At 46.4% G+C, this 16,931-nt stretch overlaps 1 protein-coding gene across 2 annotated transcripts in view; it reads right to left on the bottom strand.

Moving 5' to 3' along the window:
• Positions 1–16,931, bottom strand: part of LOC122793098 (probable global transcription activator SNF2L2) — a 2,696,898-nt gene that overhangs the window by 2,216,434 nt on the left and 463,533 nt on the right. For both annotated transcript variants that reach the window (XM_044060828.1, XM_044060829.1), the window contains exon 6: positions 11,077–11,326. In XM_044060828.1, coding sequence (XP_043916763.1) covers positions 11,077–11,326 — 250 coding nt within the window. The remainder of the gene's footprint in view (positions 1–11,076; positions 11,327–16,931) is intronic.

Raw genomic sequence — 16,931 nt, 5'->3', positions numbered from 1 at the left:
AAGAAGTTGCCTTCTGAATCACTCTTGACAATAGAGGAAACTGAGGAAAGGCATAAAGCAGACCAGGGGGGGGGGGGGGGGGGCAATCGTGGACTAGAGAGTCCCAGGGCGACTCCCCCTGAGGGGGGATCAGAGTGATGTACCTGCTGCACTTGGCATTGAGGGGACTGGCAAACAGATCGCAGCAAGGTTGACCCCACCTGGAGAAGATCTGAGTTGCAACTCGGTCGTTCAGGGACCACTCGTGAGGCATCCAAATAGCTCTGCTTAGCCTGTCTGCTATCACATTGGACTTCCCCGGAATGTGCTTTGTCACTAGAAAACGTTGGGAAGACACCGCCCAGTTCCACACTCTCATGGCCTCTCTGCAGAGGGGATAGGACTTGGTTCCTCCCTGCTTGTTCAGGTACCACACGACTGACATGCTGTCGGAAAGAATAGCAATCGTTCCCTTGGGAAGAGAGCTCTGAAGTGCTTGCAATGCTAGAAGCACTGCCTTCATCTCTAGGACATTGATGTGCAAGTGTATCTCGTGGTCCTGCCATGTGCCTTGGACCATTCTGCCCAGATAATGCCCACCCACCCTATCTGGGAAGCGTCCGTGGTCACTGTGGTGGTAGGAAACAGGGGGGGCCAGGGGGCTCCCTTTGTCCAGATTGGGTGAATGAAGCCACCAACATAGGTCCTGTCGGCATTGTTCCATGATAAGAATCGGATGAGACAGAGGGAATTCCTGAAAGGACCACTGGACCGACAGAAGCCACTGGAGGATCCGCATATGTAGCCTGGCTAGCGGTACTAGCATGATGGTAGCCACCATTGATCCTAGTAGTTGAAGAACAAGTCTGGCCTGGACTTTCTTGAGGGGTAGTAAGGCCAAAACTTGAGCCTGTAGCACTTTTATTCTTTCTGTTGGAAGAAAAGCCCTCATTTGGACGGAGTCTAGCTCTGCGCCAATAAATGCAACACGCTGTGATGGCCGCAAGACAGATTTTGCCCAGTTGAAGGTAATCCCTAGGTATTGGCCCAATGTGATGGTAGCCTTCGTTGCTCGAACGAGTAGATGCCTGGTGGGAGCGGTGAGAAGTCAGTCGTCCAGATATGGAAACACCTGCAATCCCTGATGTCTCATGTGAGCTGTCACCACTGCTAAACATTTGGTAAACACCCTGAGGGCTGTGGTGAGACCAAAGGGCAGGGCATGAAACTGGAAAAGACTGGCTCCCAGCCGGAAGCGTAGGTGACTCCTGGATGCCTTGTTTATCTTGATGTGGTAGTAAGCGTCCTTGAGTTCGATGGAGCACATCCATACTCCTTTTTCCAATAAGGGAAAAATGGACTGAAGAGTGACCATTCGGAACTTGGACTTCAGGACAAAGCGGTTTAAATGGCTGAGATCCAGGATGGGTCTCAGGTCCCCTGTTCTTTTCGGCACCAAAAATAACCTTGAGTAAGTTCCTGATCCAATCTGGTCTGAGGGGACTGGTTGGATGACTCCTTTTTCCAGCAGCTTTGAGACCTCTACGCTGCTTGATCCCTTTGACTGGGTGGAACATCTGGGATTTTCTTGGATGAGGGAGGGAACTTTATAAAGGGAATGGTGTAACCTCCGGTAATTATTCGGAGCACCCATCGATCCTGAGTAATGCTTTCCCAGGCTTGAGGGTGCCTCGGAAAACGGCCCCCGACCGGTAACACAGTCGGGCAGTCCCTCAGGGACGTTGGTAGGATGATCCATGAAAGGATTCGCGGCCTCATGAGTTGCAGGGGCCTCCCCCTCCCCTAGGGCGATGCCTTCCAGAGTAATTCCCACCTCCTCTGCCCCTGGAGGGGGGTCACCATGACTGGCAGGGAAAGACTTCTGAGACTTCCTGAACCACATCTTCCCTCCCCTCTGTGCCTTGGGATAAGGTCTAGAGGGAAGCAAAAAACGGGCCCCTACGCCAAAGTCTTACCCTCCTGCTCACATCTGGTGAGAGTGTCTTTCACTTTGGGTCCAAAGAGTGAGGACCCATCGAAGGGAGCATCCGTGAAAGAAGACTTGAAGGCCTCCACAAAGTGACACAGGCGCATCCAGCCTCCTGAGGGCTACGCCTGAGCTAGCTGCCCTACCCACCCCCTCGGTGGCATAGGATATGAGCCTCATGGACGAGTTAACAATAGAGGAAAGGGTAGACAACTGGGCGTTGACAGTCTGATTCACTGCCTCAGGCAAGTTACCCGATAGGGTATCTTCCAATTCTTTGAGGAGATCCCTTTGGAGCAGAGTAAAGTGACAAAGGTAGTTCAACGACCGCAGGGTAAAAGTCGCTGAAGACATGGTATGCTTCCCATACCGATCCATACTCCTGGACTCCTTGTTAGGAGGATGAATGGAAGCAGAAGCCTCTGCAACTTCTTGCTGAGTGGAAGACGCCACCACCATGGCATCTACAGGAACTCCTTTAGTTAAGAACTCTTTTCCTGGGGGTGCAGACAGAAACTTGTTTGGGCGGCTGGGTACCGGTTCCATGGAGTCAGGGTGTTCCCACACCCTTCGACAAATAAGGTCCAATAATTCGTCGAAGGGCGGGGACACCCAGGAGATGGAAGATCGGGCTCCGAAGGCCTTGAGGAAGACCGACTCCTCCTCAGAGGGGGTTTTGGAAGGCCAATTGTCTCTCTGCCTCAAAATTTCCAGGATGTCAGAGAATGAGACATCATCGGAGGACGATTTAGGGGACCCCTCTGCGTCATCGAGGTCAGTATCTGAGGAGACCGACTCGTCCGGGGAGACTATGTGCTTCTTCTTGCACAATTTCTTTCTGGGAGACTCCTCAGGCAAGGACTCTGAAGGGCCCTCAGAAAGCTGGGGACCACACATGGGGGTATCCTCAAGCCTTGGAGCCCCGCTGTCCACTGATAGGGTGGCATCAGAGGCTCTAGCCGGGGTGTCCTGGGAAGGAGTGGCTGACTCGAGTGATGTCACTGAGGACCTGGCCAGTGCGCTCTTCATGGCCTCGAAGGCAGGTCCACCAGAATCCGCGGACCGACCCGTCTCCAAAACCATAATCGGAGTCGGGGTTCCCCTAGCTGATGCACCAAGAGAGAGACTCGGAGCCGAGGTTTGGAGTCCAGATGTATTCCCCTCGGGTCCGACCAAGGAAACCTGAGTACCAAAACCAGAAGATGGAACCGAGAAGGTTGGAGCCGAGGCCGGAACCGAAAGGCCCAACGGGGGTATCAGGGCCGACCCAAGGACCTCACTCGAGGCAGCGCACTCCGGCTCCGATGACACAGAGGTGCTCAGAGGAGGAATAATCGGAACCGACAAGAGGGCAGGCTCCGGAGCCGACAAGGTCGGAGCCAAAAATAATTTACTCAACACCGGTGACTGGATGAGCCTCTGTACCACCCTATCCACATCCGAATCAGACAACCTGGAAGACTTGGAGGACACAGAAGGGGGTTGAGAAATCTTTTCCAAAGGATCCAGCATAAGACTAGGGGAACGGCTCCGAATCGACTCCAGGAGAATCGGAACCGATGTCGGCTCCAGTACCACGGAAAAGTACAGTTTTGTACCTACCATAAATGTAGATGTCTGATAGGTATGCATCTGCAGTCCTAACATATGGGTTGTCCTGCCTCAGGCAGCCCCTCGGTCGGCCGGATTCCAAAGTCTGGGTCTGGCCTCGGCTGATGTCGCACTTCACCCGACGTCATAGCTGCTGTGTATTGGGTATAAAGGCATCAGCCTACGCCATTTTCCTCAGTTTCTTGCCCCAGATGCCAGGTGCCCTCTAGGAAGGCTAAATTTGGATAAATGCAAATAATGCCAAACAGTAGAGAGCACATCATATAAGAATATATATACATATATACATATATACAAACAAATACACCATAACTGATTCCCCAGCTAGCTAAAAGAGGGGTAAATACCCTAGGAATACCACAGAGGGGAAGGAGGGTGGGTAATCCTTACTGCAGATGCATACCTATCGGACATCTACATTTATGGTAGGTACAAAACTGTACTATGTCCTTCAAGGATGCATCTACAGTCCTAACATATGGGTAGAATACCATAGCCAAACTGGGGGAGGAGGTACTAAGATAAAGATGGTGTAGTTAGGATCCCTTGCAAAACAGCAGTTGCAAAACCTGCTCGGGATCTGGAGTATAAAGGAAGATTATAATGCTTGGCAAATGTATGCACGGAGCTCCAAGTAGCAGCTTCTAAAATGTCTTTGGTAGCCACTCCTCGTAGGAAAGCTGTAGTGGTGGCTGTAGCTCTTGTGGAGTGAGGCCTGATATTTTCTGGAGTTGTCTTTCCATGAAAAGAGTAGCAAAATCTAATGCAATTTCCTATCCATTTTGAGATTGTCTGTTTTGAAATTGCTTTTCCTTGCATTCCTGTTGCATATGCTACCAGAAGCTGGTCAGTTTTTCTGTTGGTCTTAGTTCTGTCCAGATAGTAGCGTAATTGTCTGTGTACATCCAAGGTATGTAGTAGTCTTTCCCCCCTGTTCTGTGGGTTGGGGAAGAATGTAGGTAAATGAATTGCTTGGTTCAATGATACTCTGGAGACCACTTTTGGCATAAAAGTAGGGTTAGTTCTCAGAGACACTCTATCCTGATGGAAGATAAGGAAGGGCTGTACTGCCATTAATGCCTGTAACTCAGATACCCTTCTTGCTGAAGTGATTGCAAGCAGGAAAACAGTTTTCCAAGATAAGAACTGCAAGTCTGCTGTTGCTGCTGGTTCAAAAGGGGGAAGTGTTAACTTTTCCAGCACAAAGTTAAGGTCCCATGTAGGCAAAGGTGGTTTCCTTGGAGGCTTTACATTTTTGATTCCTCTCAGGAACTGTCTGAGTAGAGGATGAGAGAAGACTGGTGGATCCATGTTGTATTCTGCTGAAATTGCTGATGCATGAATCTTAATGGAGGAGTAGGACAGGCCATTGTGGAACAGTTCTGCTAAGTATTCCAGGATGTTTGCTATGTTTGCCAATGATACATTTTCCCCTTTTGATGCACTCCAAATGAGGTATCTTTTCCATTTGGCTGAATAAGTCTTCCTTGTGGAGGGTCTGCGAGCCTCCAGGATAATGTCCTTAACCCTCTGAGATAAATCTGGGTTATTTTGTTTTATGCAATATTCCAAGCAGCTAGCTGTAGTGTTTTCAAGTTTGGATGTAGGATCTTGTAGTTGTTCTGTGTTAGAAGTAAAGGACATAGAGGTAGAGGCCATGCGTATGTCCGAGACATGCTTCTCAGTAGCGGGTACCAATGCTGCCTTGGCCAGTCTGGAGCTATCAGGATTATCCTTGGCTGATCCTCTTTGATCTTCAGTAAGACTTTGTACATCAAAGGAAGAGGTGGGAATGCATATGCTGTCAGGTTTTTCCAGCTGAAGGAAAGGGAGTCCACCCTCCAAGCAAGTGGGTGGTATGCTCTTGTGCAGAATTTCTTCAATTGGTGGTTGTGTGGGGAGGCGAACAGGTCTATCTCTGGTAGCCCCCATTTCTTTGTTATGGTTTTGAAGATATCTGGATGCAGCATCCATTCGTGAGCATCCGTGGTAGTTCTGCTTATGGTGTCTGCTAGTGAATTTTCTTTTCCTGGTACAAATCTGGCCTGGAGTTGAATGTTGAGGTTCAGGGCCACATTCCACAGGTCCATTGCCACCCGGCATAGAGGATATGAGTATGTACCTCCCTGTTTGTTGATGTACCACATGACTGTGGTGTTGTCCGTCCTTATCAGCAGGTGTCCTTGTTGAAGAAATGGTCTGAATGCCTGGATTGCATGTTTCACTGCCAGCATCTCCTTTTGATTTATGTGTAGATTCAGCTGGTCTTGTGTCCATAGGCCTTGTATACACTTGTCCACCATGTGCGCCCCCCAGCCTAGGTCTGAGGCATCCGTGGTGATGGTCTGGCTTGGATGAGGTTTGTGGAAAGGCAATCCTCTGTTCAACTGACAGGCCTGAGCCCACCACAGAAATTCTTGCTTCAGGCATGGAATTATTGGAATCTGGGCTTCTAGACTGTGCTTGTGTTGAGACCATACATTCCTTAGGTACCATTGCAACTTTCTCATATGCAGTCTGGCATGCGGAATCAATATTATGCAGGATGCCATGTAACCCAGGGCTTGCAGGATTTTCCTTGCAGTAAGTTGAGTCTGTGTTGTTAATGCCATGAAATAGACTGGTAGTTGCTTTTGTTTTTCTTCTGTGAGAAAGGCCATCTGAGTTGATGTGTCCAGTTCTGCACCCAAGAATGTTATCCTTTGGAATGGTAGCAGTCTTGACTTTTGCATGTTGACTGTGTATCCCAAGGCTTGCAGCAGTTGTATAACCTTTTCCAAATCTTTTGTTAATTTTGTTTTGTTGTCCGCTTGTATTAGGCAGTCGTCCAGGTATGGATAAATTTGAATTCCCTGAAGCCTGCAATGAGCAATTACTGATGCCAGGCATTTCGTGAATACTCTGGACGCAGTAGATAAGCCAAAGGGCAATGCTGAGAATTGATAATGCTCTGAACCTGCAAGAAATCTGAGGTGTCCTCTGCAATCTGGTCGTATAGGGACGTGCAGGTATGCCTCCTTGAGATCTAGAGTCACCAGCCAAGACTCCTTGCCCAGCATGGGAAGAAGTTGCTGTAGGGTCAGCATTTTGAATTTTGGAACAATGAGGTATGTGTTCAGAGCGGACAGGTCGAGAATAGGCCTCCATTGATTTTCTTTTCTTGGTACAAGGAAAAGTCTGGAGTAAAATCCTTGTCCTTGTTCCATAGGCGGCACCTTTTCTATAGCTCTCATCCTTAGTAGGTTGTTGATTTGCCTTAGAGCGTTTGTTGTTTGGCTTGGTGGTAGGTTTGGCATTCCTCTCTTTTTTGGTAGAGTGTGGAAGTGAAACCTGTAGCCTTTGTCTATTGTTTGTAAAGTCCATTTGTCTCCTGTAATGTAATGCCAGTTTACGGAAAATAAGGCTAGTTTTCCACCCAAGGGAGCTTCCAGTTGTTCCCTGGTAGGCGGAATCAGAGCCAAGTCATTGTGTCTGTCCTGTGGAAGTGGTGGTGGCTGAATCTGTGGCAGTACTTCTCTGGTTGTTAGGCTGCCACTGACGTCCCCTGTAGGCACCCCTGGATTGACCTCTGCCTCTTGGGCGTCTATTTCTGCCTCTCTGTGCTCTGGAGGTGTCTGGAAAGGACCAATTCTTCGAAGGCCAATTTCTGCTAAACCTCGGAGGTTGGACCTGTAAGAAATCCTTGACTGTTTGGACAGATTTGGTTTTTCTTCTACCTTCTTTAGAACCTGCTGTGCAGGGGAGCCAAACAAACTTTGTTTCTCCACAGGAGCATCTAGGAGTTTTGACTTAACATGGTCTGGTAAGGATTGTTCTTTTAACCAAGCATGCCTTCTAATCACTGTTCCAGTCATAGCTGATCTAAAGGAAACCTCCAGTGCATCATAGCCACATTTTAAGAAATGGTTACTGACCTGCTGAGAGTTATGTACCAAATCCTGAAGGGACTTACGGTCTATAGGTTCAGGAGAGGACAGTTTTTTATTTAGCTGGTCTAACAAAAATTCCTGGTACTGAATCATGTGAAATTGACAGTTTAAGGCCCTGGCCGAAAGAGTAGCAGAAGTATAAACCTTTTTACCCCATCTCTCTAATGCTCTAGATTCCCTTTCAGATGGGAGAGGGTTTTTGACAGAGGCAGCTGCTACAGCTTTGGGGCCCTGTGAAATGGTTTCAGGATCTGCAACAGGAGCCTTATACAAATGGTAGTGTGTGTCCGGGACCCTGTAATATCTGTCAGGCTTGGCAGGGGCTGGAGGGAGAGAATCAGGGGCAGTACAGGCATCATTATATGCATCATCAACAACTGTTAGTACTGGAGGAATGGCTAAAGGCCTATGCTGTGGTAAATGTAAAAAGGTCCTAAGCCTTTTCCTTGAATCTGAAAAATCCTGGCCCTGCCATTGAAAATGTTCCCTCATAGCATGTAAGGTTTCCCCAAAGGAAAATTCTTCAGGAGGAGAAGCAGAAGGAATGGAGTCTTCTGCATCAGAATCCTCATAAGGAGAATATGGGTCTTCCTGAGGGTCTGAAATTTCTGAGTCATCCGAGGAATAGTGTGTAGAAACAGGTTCCGGAGGCTCAGTTCTAGGTCTCTTATCTGGAGGAGGTTGAGAGGCCCTGTCTGGGTGAGGTTGGGATCCCCTGATCAAAGAAATGAGATCCTCAGCCAGGCTGAGCATTTGGGAACTAGAGGTAGGCCTGTGAGAGGGAGTTTTAACAGGTAAGGCCCTAGAAGATTTAGCTGCTTTAGCCCTGGAAAAAGCCTTGATAGACATAGATGCAGGGGGTCTAGCAGCTCCACGTGCAGGGGTAGAAATGTCTAAAGGAATAGTATCTGATAAATCCTGGGTGCCTGCTTCAGCAGGGGTAATTTCAGTAGCAGATTCAGCCATGCTCTGTGAGGCCTCGGCTATCGGAGGTATGCTTTCGGCCGAAGGAAGAACCGAGGGCTCGGTTTCAGCCGAAACCGAGACACTCGCGGTTGGCCTAACCGTGGTTTCAGCCGAAACCGCGGACCGCGAGTGTCGGTCCTTTTCCTTACGTTTTTTAGCTAATTGTGTAGTCGGAGTCTCCGACGGCATTTTGTAAGCAAAAGCGGGACCAAAAAACTCTAACTTAAACATCCCAACACACGAACAAAGGTAACAGAGACAGGAGAGGGAAAGGCCCTCTAATTTAAACGGGCCTAGCCCGCCAAACACAAGGATACCACAAAATTATAACTAGGCTAAACCACAATATATAGCAATCACACACAAGATATACACAACGTAGCTATGAAAATAGCTTTTGGTCTGAAAGTTAAACAGAAGAAAACTATGAAAATAGTTTAAATAGGGTACTTAGCCACAGCCAAGCTCGAGACCACGTCCTAACTCAACGAGCAGCAAACGAGATCTGGGGTTTGGGCGTGGTGCATCTTGGGATACCGGGTTAGCCCAGCCAATTAGAGACTTTGTGCTAGTAACTATCGGCCGAGTCGGAGTCGATTCTCGGCTCCGAGCCCGTCAGTAATGAATGTAGGCGAGATAGGACCGCATTACATCACTTGTTCCCATAATAAGTGTGCAGGCTGTTCCTAAAAAATATCTAAACTAGTGCTTGCTTTAATGTAATTTGGTAGTCTGTTCCAAGCATCAGCTACTCTGTTACAGAACCAATTAGTACACTTCTTGTTCCTACAGAATCTTCTACACAGGATGTCTGATGATTCTCTAGTACTTTTTGATAACCCCAAACATTCCTAGAGGTATCGGTCTGGAAAAATGTGAATACCTTGCAGCCTGCAATGAACTATAACAAGAGTCAGGCATTTTGTAAACACCTATGGAGCTGCAGACAAGCTAAAGGGTACAGCAGAAAACTGAAAATGTATACCATACACAGAAAAACATAAAAGCAGATTAAATGTTTGATCACTGGAATGTGATGATAATCATCTTTTAAATTCACAGTTCCCAGAAAACTGACTTCAAAACATTCACACACACACACACACACACACACACACACACACACACACACACACACACACACACACACACACACACACACACACAAATAAATTAGCTAACCTTTACTCTGAACCTAGCTCACAAACACTAGCATACATACATCACACTACCTGCCCTCTTACCTATCCCTTATCCTAACTCTAATCAACAATCAATCATACACACTCCCAATCCAAACCCATTTACCTGTCTGAAAAATATCTGAACTCCTACTGTTTGAATAAAACCACATTTAAAACTATTTGTGATTCCTGATACTCACCCACCCAAATATGCAGTCAAACATCTGTTCTACACACTGTCTAATGTCTACACATACATGGGTTATATTCAATTTGTCAAATGTGTAGATGGTCAAATGCTGAATGTTGCTGCAGGAGTAGATGAAAATGAGTATTGTCGAATTCAGGAGATGTTGTGCAACTGAATTTGTTTGGTAAGGTAAGTGTGGGTTTTGATTGTTAATGCCAAAACTTTTATACTGAAAGTTTCAGCATTATGAGTGGAAACTGCATGTTAATGTCCGTGTGTTGGTTAGTGAGGGTTAAATAAGGGATAGGTTTAGTGTTATGTGTTAGGCATGGGCTAGAATAAGGGCTAAGTAAGGAGATAGATTTATTGTCATGCAAGTGTGCTGGTATATGTGGTGTGTGTCCTAGATTCTTGTTCCATGGTTATATGGAAAGGGTCTTTTTAAGATAAAGGTTAGTGGCAGGGTTACTGTCACCTTACTCTTAACCTTAACTCTTCACTTCAACTTAAAAAAACCCTTTGGTAACACTACCAATATTCATACAAATTATGTTTGGAGTTAGTAGTAGTATTTTTTGACCAATAGTTGAATGGAACTGTTTTATCTCATTTTTCATTCACTTGTTCCTCCAGTTTCAGCAGGTTAAGTTCTAATCACTAATATTCAATTATTTTGTATTTGACTCTTTGACATACATATACTCCTATAAACATGCATACTATTATGTGTGTGTGTGTGTGTGTGTGTGTGTGTGTGTGTGTGTGTGTGTGTGTGTGTGTGTGTGTGTGTGTGTGTGTGTGTGTGTACACACACACACACACACACAAACACACACACTCAATCTAGCTAAGCTAGGTAAATATGAACATAACAGTAGGAAGATCAGAAATAAAACTAATATGACAGTTTTCTTTCTGATGAAATGTTCTCAGGATCACAGTAAGAAGCTGTTCATGGTCTTCTGCAGTTAGAAGACAAGAGTGTACGGAAACAAGAAGAAACTTCACAACACTGACTAGTTCATCATGACCCAAAGCACTCTGGGTTCATTTAATGATTCCCATACTTACATATCGCTAAGCACAACTGAGAATCTATAAAGATAGTAGGTAGTAAAATATTTTGGAAAATTCAGCAAAAACTGCTAAATAGGGATGTTCCCTTCTGATGTTCTCTTCCAAGTATACAAAGCCTATGAGGAAAACACTTAAATAGACATCAGGATTTACCTGTACTCCCGTTCCTGGAGTATTTCAACAGGATCTAACCCCTGAGGTTTCTGAATAGGGGTTATTCGATTCTGTTTCTGCTGTAACTGAATGACAGGTGAAGGCTGGCCTGGGGTCTGCTGTGGTAAGGATGACACAGGCATAGCAGATGTAGGCTGTGCAGCTGGTGGTGCTGGAGAAGGTCTTCCACTTGGTGGTGGGACAGCAAGCTTCTGAGGAGTGTTTGATGCAATAACATCTGTTGGCTGACCTGAAGAAAAAAAATACAGTAAACTCTCAGTTAACTCGAACTCAAGCAACCGGCACTCTCAAGCAACCAGCAAAAAAATATTGAAGAAATACAGTACAGTTTGCATATGTTACACTTTCTGTTTTCCCCTGCAAAAACATACCATCTGATGTTGTTAATCTTCATTTATCCCTTACGTATGGGATCCAGTGCCGACCTTGGAACCGAGCCGGCCTTTTTTCAAGCTCGCGTCAGCCACAAACCTCTCGAGCTAAGATTTTACCCATGATGCCCTTCTCCCTGTTACCTCAGATTTAGTTTGCCGCGTTGCTGTTCAACTGTGTCCAGTCATTCCTCTCCAGCTAAGTGTATTTTTTAGATCATTTTTCAGATTTTTCTTAAAGATTTGCTAATTTTTTTGACTTTATTAAGTAGTTTTTTTTTATTATTATCTACCTTTTGTTACCTTTTGTACCTTTCTGGTATCTTTACTACCAATGCTGGTAGTCTTTTCTTACTACTACTGTATAGGAAGCTAAAGTATCTATTTTTAATTTTATTTTTTTGTGTAGATATAAAGTCTGAGAAAAAGGGGACTACAGGTTTTAAGAGGTGTTCTGAGTGTGGACACAAACTGCCTCACTCTGACACACATGACTTGTGCATTTACTGTTTGGGTGTACCTCATCAAACACTGACGCCACCCTGTCAGATTTGTAAAGGGTTTTTTTGCCAGGACCTTGAATGAACGTAAAAATAAACTAATACTAAAGGGTTTCCTTACGACCACTTTCTGCGAGGCTATTTCTGGGTCACAGGCTTTTTCTCCTACTTCCAATCAACTTAAAAGGTCTAAGTCCCTTCCATCGTCTCCTTCTGGAGACCCTAAGGAAGTGAGACATAAAAAGGCTAAATTGGCAGAGTCATCGGTGCCTGTTGCTTAGGCTCCGTCTCACTTGACTCTGCCTCCGATTATGTCTGCTGATCCTTCCACACCACTGCTTTCGGTGCAGACATCATCCTTCTTGGTACCGACTAGTTCGGTGCAGACTTCCTTGGCACCGATGGATATATCGGCACAGTCATCTTTGGCACCAACAGAAGTCTCGGCACAGGCGTCTTCGGTGCCTACAGTATTCTCAGCGCAGATGCCTTTGGTGCCTACAGTTTTCTCGGTGCAGATGCCTTTGGCGCGGACAGTTTTCTCGGTGCAGCCCCCCTCGGCAATGACAGTTTTCTCAGAGCAGACCCCCTCAGCACCAACAGTTTTCTCGGTGCAGACCCCTTCAGCACCAACAATTACTTCGGTGCAGGCTTTTTTGGCACAGATGGTTTCAGTGCAGGCAACTCCCTTTTTGACATCCCTTGTCAGTGGTCGTGCTAGCCCTTTTTTGGACAGGCCCGAATTGCCTTTTCAAAGAGGTCTACCAGAAGCCTTTCTGAACATGATGTGGTACGTATTACAGGCCAGCTGCTTTTGGCCAGAGGAATACCTGCCCCTCCAAAAGTGCCTCTCCCCTCTGGAGTTGATCACCCTTCTCCACAGACTCCTACCTATTCTCCTTTGACCTCTGTGGAGACGCCGAAGCATCCCTCCTCAGGTGGGCCGACCCTACAGTCCTTGGGAAGGACATTGGCCATTGCTCCTTGGCCACCTCTGTCGAGGACTACTACTTCCTCTGAGCCTCAGCTGTTTCAAATCACAACCTCCGCACATCAGGCGCAAGATTCTCAGCCCCCCCCCCCCCCAGGGAAACTCCATCTTTACAGTCTTCCCTAGAGTCTCCTACTGAGGAAGCTCACCACAAGACTATGTGTAAAAGGAAACACATGGACTCCACGGAGGAGTCATTGACCGAAGACACAGACTATGATGACGGGGAGGGGTCCCCACGTTCATCTTCTGATGAGGTTTCTTTTGGTGACATCCTCTAAATTTTAAAATAGAGAGGTGAATGGAAATCCTCTAACCCTTCCTCAGAGGAGTCTGTGTTCCTGCAGGCTTTTCGCGCCTGGTCCCCAATCTCCTGGGTTATACCACCTGCCGATGAGCTTGTCAAGTTCATCATGCAGCGTGCATGGAAGGCACGGGACTCTGTGGAAGCCATAACTCGTAGGCCGGACAAAATCCTTTCTCCCCTAGAAGAGTGCCCCCGTTGGTCGAAAGGTCTCCCTGTAGATGCCGTGGTAGAGGCAGCAGCTACAAAAAATGAACTGGCAGAGGAGAGCCAAACTGTTCATCCAACAAATAAGGAATCCCGGGTAGTGGATAGATTAGAGAAACAAATCTTTGCGTCATCGACCTTTGCTGTTAAGTCCTTGAACTACCTGGCACATTTCACAAGCCTACAGAGAGACTTGGTGTCAGAACTCTCTAAGACCCTGGCAGGAGCAGTTTCTGATGAGGCCCGTGACAAAGAGGCCTCTCAATTAGCGACCCTAGAATCGTTTCCAATTCCTCAATGCGTTTGATATCCCATGCTACTGAGGGAGCGTCAAGAACTGCGGGTGCAGGCATAGTCATGAGATGCCATGCCTGGATGCGCATTTGTGATTTTGCGGACCCCTTCAAGGCTTCCTTCCTTAACACCCCTATTGAGACCACTACTTTGTTTGCGTCCAAGGTAAAAGATACATTGACCAGATGTGAACAGGACGGTAAGGCCCTATCTGCCATGGGTGTCCGTTTATCTTCTCCTCAGCGGTTCTATTCTAGGAATCAGAAGAGTGGGAAAATGTGGCACAAAAAGTCCCTGGGTCCTTTCCATGACACTCAGGCCAAGTTTTCCCCCAGAGGCAGAGGTGGGGAACTCTAACGGAAGACGCCCCTTTCAGGGCAGGGAAGGTTCGCGAAAACGGGGCTCCAGAGAATCCTTCTCTGGGAAGCCCTATCAGCGCTACTAGGAAGTGGCCCGATTGCTTTCCTCTGGAAGCTTTCAGGGTCATTTTTCCTTGTACCCTTCTGCCTGGAAAACCATAACCACAGGTACTTGGGTACAAAGGATCATCCCCAGAGGATACTATATTCCATTATTATCCACTCCCACCTTACCCAAAAGCTTACCCAACGTGCCACCCAGTCAAAGGAAGGCTGCAGCTATAGAGATTTCAAAGCTGCTTCAAAAAAAGAGTCATTCAACGGTCCCCCCAGACCAGACAGGATCCAGCTTCTACTCAAGATTCTTTTTGGTGCCAAAAAAGACCGGGGACTGGAGACCAATTCTGGATCTCAGCTCCCTAAACAAATTCGTAAAGACAGAAAAATTCCGGATGGTCACGGTTCAGTCTATCCTTCCACTTTTGGAAAAAGACGATTGGATGTGCTCCACAGATCTTCAAGATGCGTACTACCACATAAAGGTGGAAAGGCATTCAAGAAGATAACTTTGCTTCCGGGCGGGAGCCAATCATTACCAGTTCCGAGTACTGCCCTTCAGACTCTCTACAGCCCACAGAGTGTTCACAAAGTGCATGGCAGTAGTCACAGCTCATCTGCAGCTTCAAGGGTTCCAGGTGTTTCTTTACCTAGATGACTGGCTCATTACTGCCCCAATAAGACGTCTACTGGATCAGGCTTTGACTTACACTCTTGGTACTGCTCAATAGCTCGGAATATCAGTAAACTGGAAGAAGTCACACCTTACTCCAAGTCAGTCATTAGACTACATTGGAGTGATTCTGGACACAATGACTTGCACAGCCTCCCTACCAGATCACAGAATTTAGAGGATCAGGCAACAGGTTCAGGCAATACTGTCACAAAATCTAGCCTCAGCTCAATCCGTTCTTCAACTGCTGGGATCGATGGCAGCCACCATCACCATAGTTCCCCTAGCAAGGCTACACATGAGGCTTCTTCAATGGCTGCTTCTTATTCAGTGGTACCCATCCCGGCATCCCTTATGTTTTCCAATTTGAATAACCAACATTTGCAAACAGGACTTGCTCTGGTGGATGTCAAACGATGCTCACCAGTGGTCTCTCCACTTCAACCCTCATAAGCTCAACGCCACAGTGACCAAGAATGCCTCCCTGATGGGGTGGGGGGGACTGTTTCAGGCAAGGACAGTCCAAGCCACTTGGTCACAGACGGAGGCCCATTTGCATATCAATGTCCTAGAACTGAGGGCGGTGCTAGTAGCGACACAAGCATTCCAGTCGTTCCTTCCGTCAGGGACTATTGCAATTCACTCAGACAACATGGCAGTAGTCTGGTACATCAACAAACAAGGGGGAACCAGATCATACTCACTCTGTCGAGAAGCCATGAGAATTTGGCAATGGGGAATAGTCTCCAACCGTTTTCTGATAGTGATGCACATTCCCGAGAAATCCAACGTGACAGCAGACAAATTGAGCAGAAGCATTCTACAGCCTCACGAGTGGTCTCTCAATCCCCTTGTGGCGGCGAAGATTTTCAACCTCTGGCACCAGCCTTGCTGCGATCTATTTGCATCCCATTCCAGTCAGAAGTGCAGTAACTACTTTGCCCTGATCCCCCCTCGGGGACACTTACCGAGAGATGCTCTCGGGTCTGCTATATGCTTATCCTCCAATACCCCTCATTCCCCTGTTCCTCAAGAAAGCACGTCAGTTGAAGAGCAAAGTGATCCTCACTGCCCCATATTGGCCTCAACAAGTTTGGTTTCCATTCCTGTGACCTCATTTGTTAGATTGACCATGGATTCTCAACCCAGCTCCAGAGTTGATCTCTCACCCACAGAACCTGTTTCATTCAAACCTATGCAGCCCAAAACTGACAGCTTGGTTTCTCCACTTCCAATGATTGTCAGACAGCATGACCCATCTTCCCCTGTGCGTAACATTCTAATTGCCTCTCATAGATCATCCACCAGACTACTCTACCGCAGCAAATGGAAGAGGTTTTCTCTCTGGCGGCAAGATAAACAAATGGATCCTTTTTCAGCCCCTGTTTCTATTGTACTAGAATATCTTTCAGACCTTTTTAAATCGGGGGTAGCAGCCTCCACAGTTCGTGTTCATTTGGCTGCAATTTCTAATTTTCATAATGGCTTCCAGGGCTCTTCCTTAATGTCACACAGACTTTGTAAGACCTTCCTGAAGGGCGTAGCTCAACTAAAATCTCCAGAGAACCTGTTTAATCTTGGGACCTGGCCTTAGTCCTTCAAGAGTTGACAAATTCTAATGAATATCAAAATCCAGAGCAAAGGAGAAAGGCGAACCAGTTCAACTGTAGCTCACTGCCAAATTTATTCAAAATAAAAGACGAAAAACATATGAGATCAAGCGCTTTCGCCTGGATCAGTACCAGGCTTTTTCAAGATGAGTTTGCACTCACAAAAACACAAGTTTATATACTACAAGTAATAATATCACATGATCAAATGTGTTAACAGCTTAATTGATAGGCAAATAAATTAATAGGCAAATGCATTGTTAATTAGTAACCTAGTGCAAACAGAACCACTGAGCCATGCTTTTAAAAAATTGTAAGCCATGCAATGATAAAAACACTTCTGTGGAACAGTAAAATGTTAAAAAGCATTAAGAACCATTAATCAACATTAAAAAACATTAAAAAGCATTGATACATCATTAATCAATCCTGGAAATCTTTTTAGAAAATCTATGTTAAAATGGGTAA

The sequence above is a fragment of the Protopterus annectens genome, chromosome 2.part0, assembly GCF_019279795.1.
Source record: "Protopterus annectens isolate FY-2018-M chromosome 2.part0, PAN1.0, whole genome shotgun sequence".
Taxonomy (NCBI): Eukaryota; Metazoa; Chordata; order Ceratodontiformes; family Protopteridae; genus Protopterus; species Protopterus annectens.
This window is presented reverse-complemented; position numbering and strand designations above follow the sequence as displayed.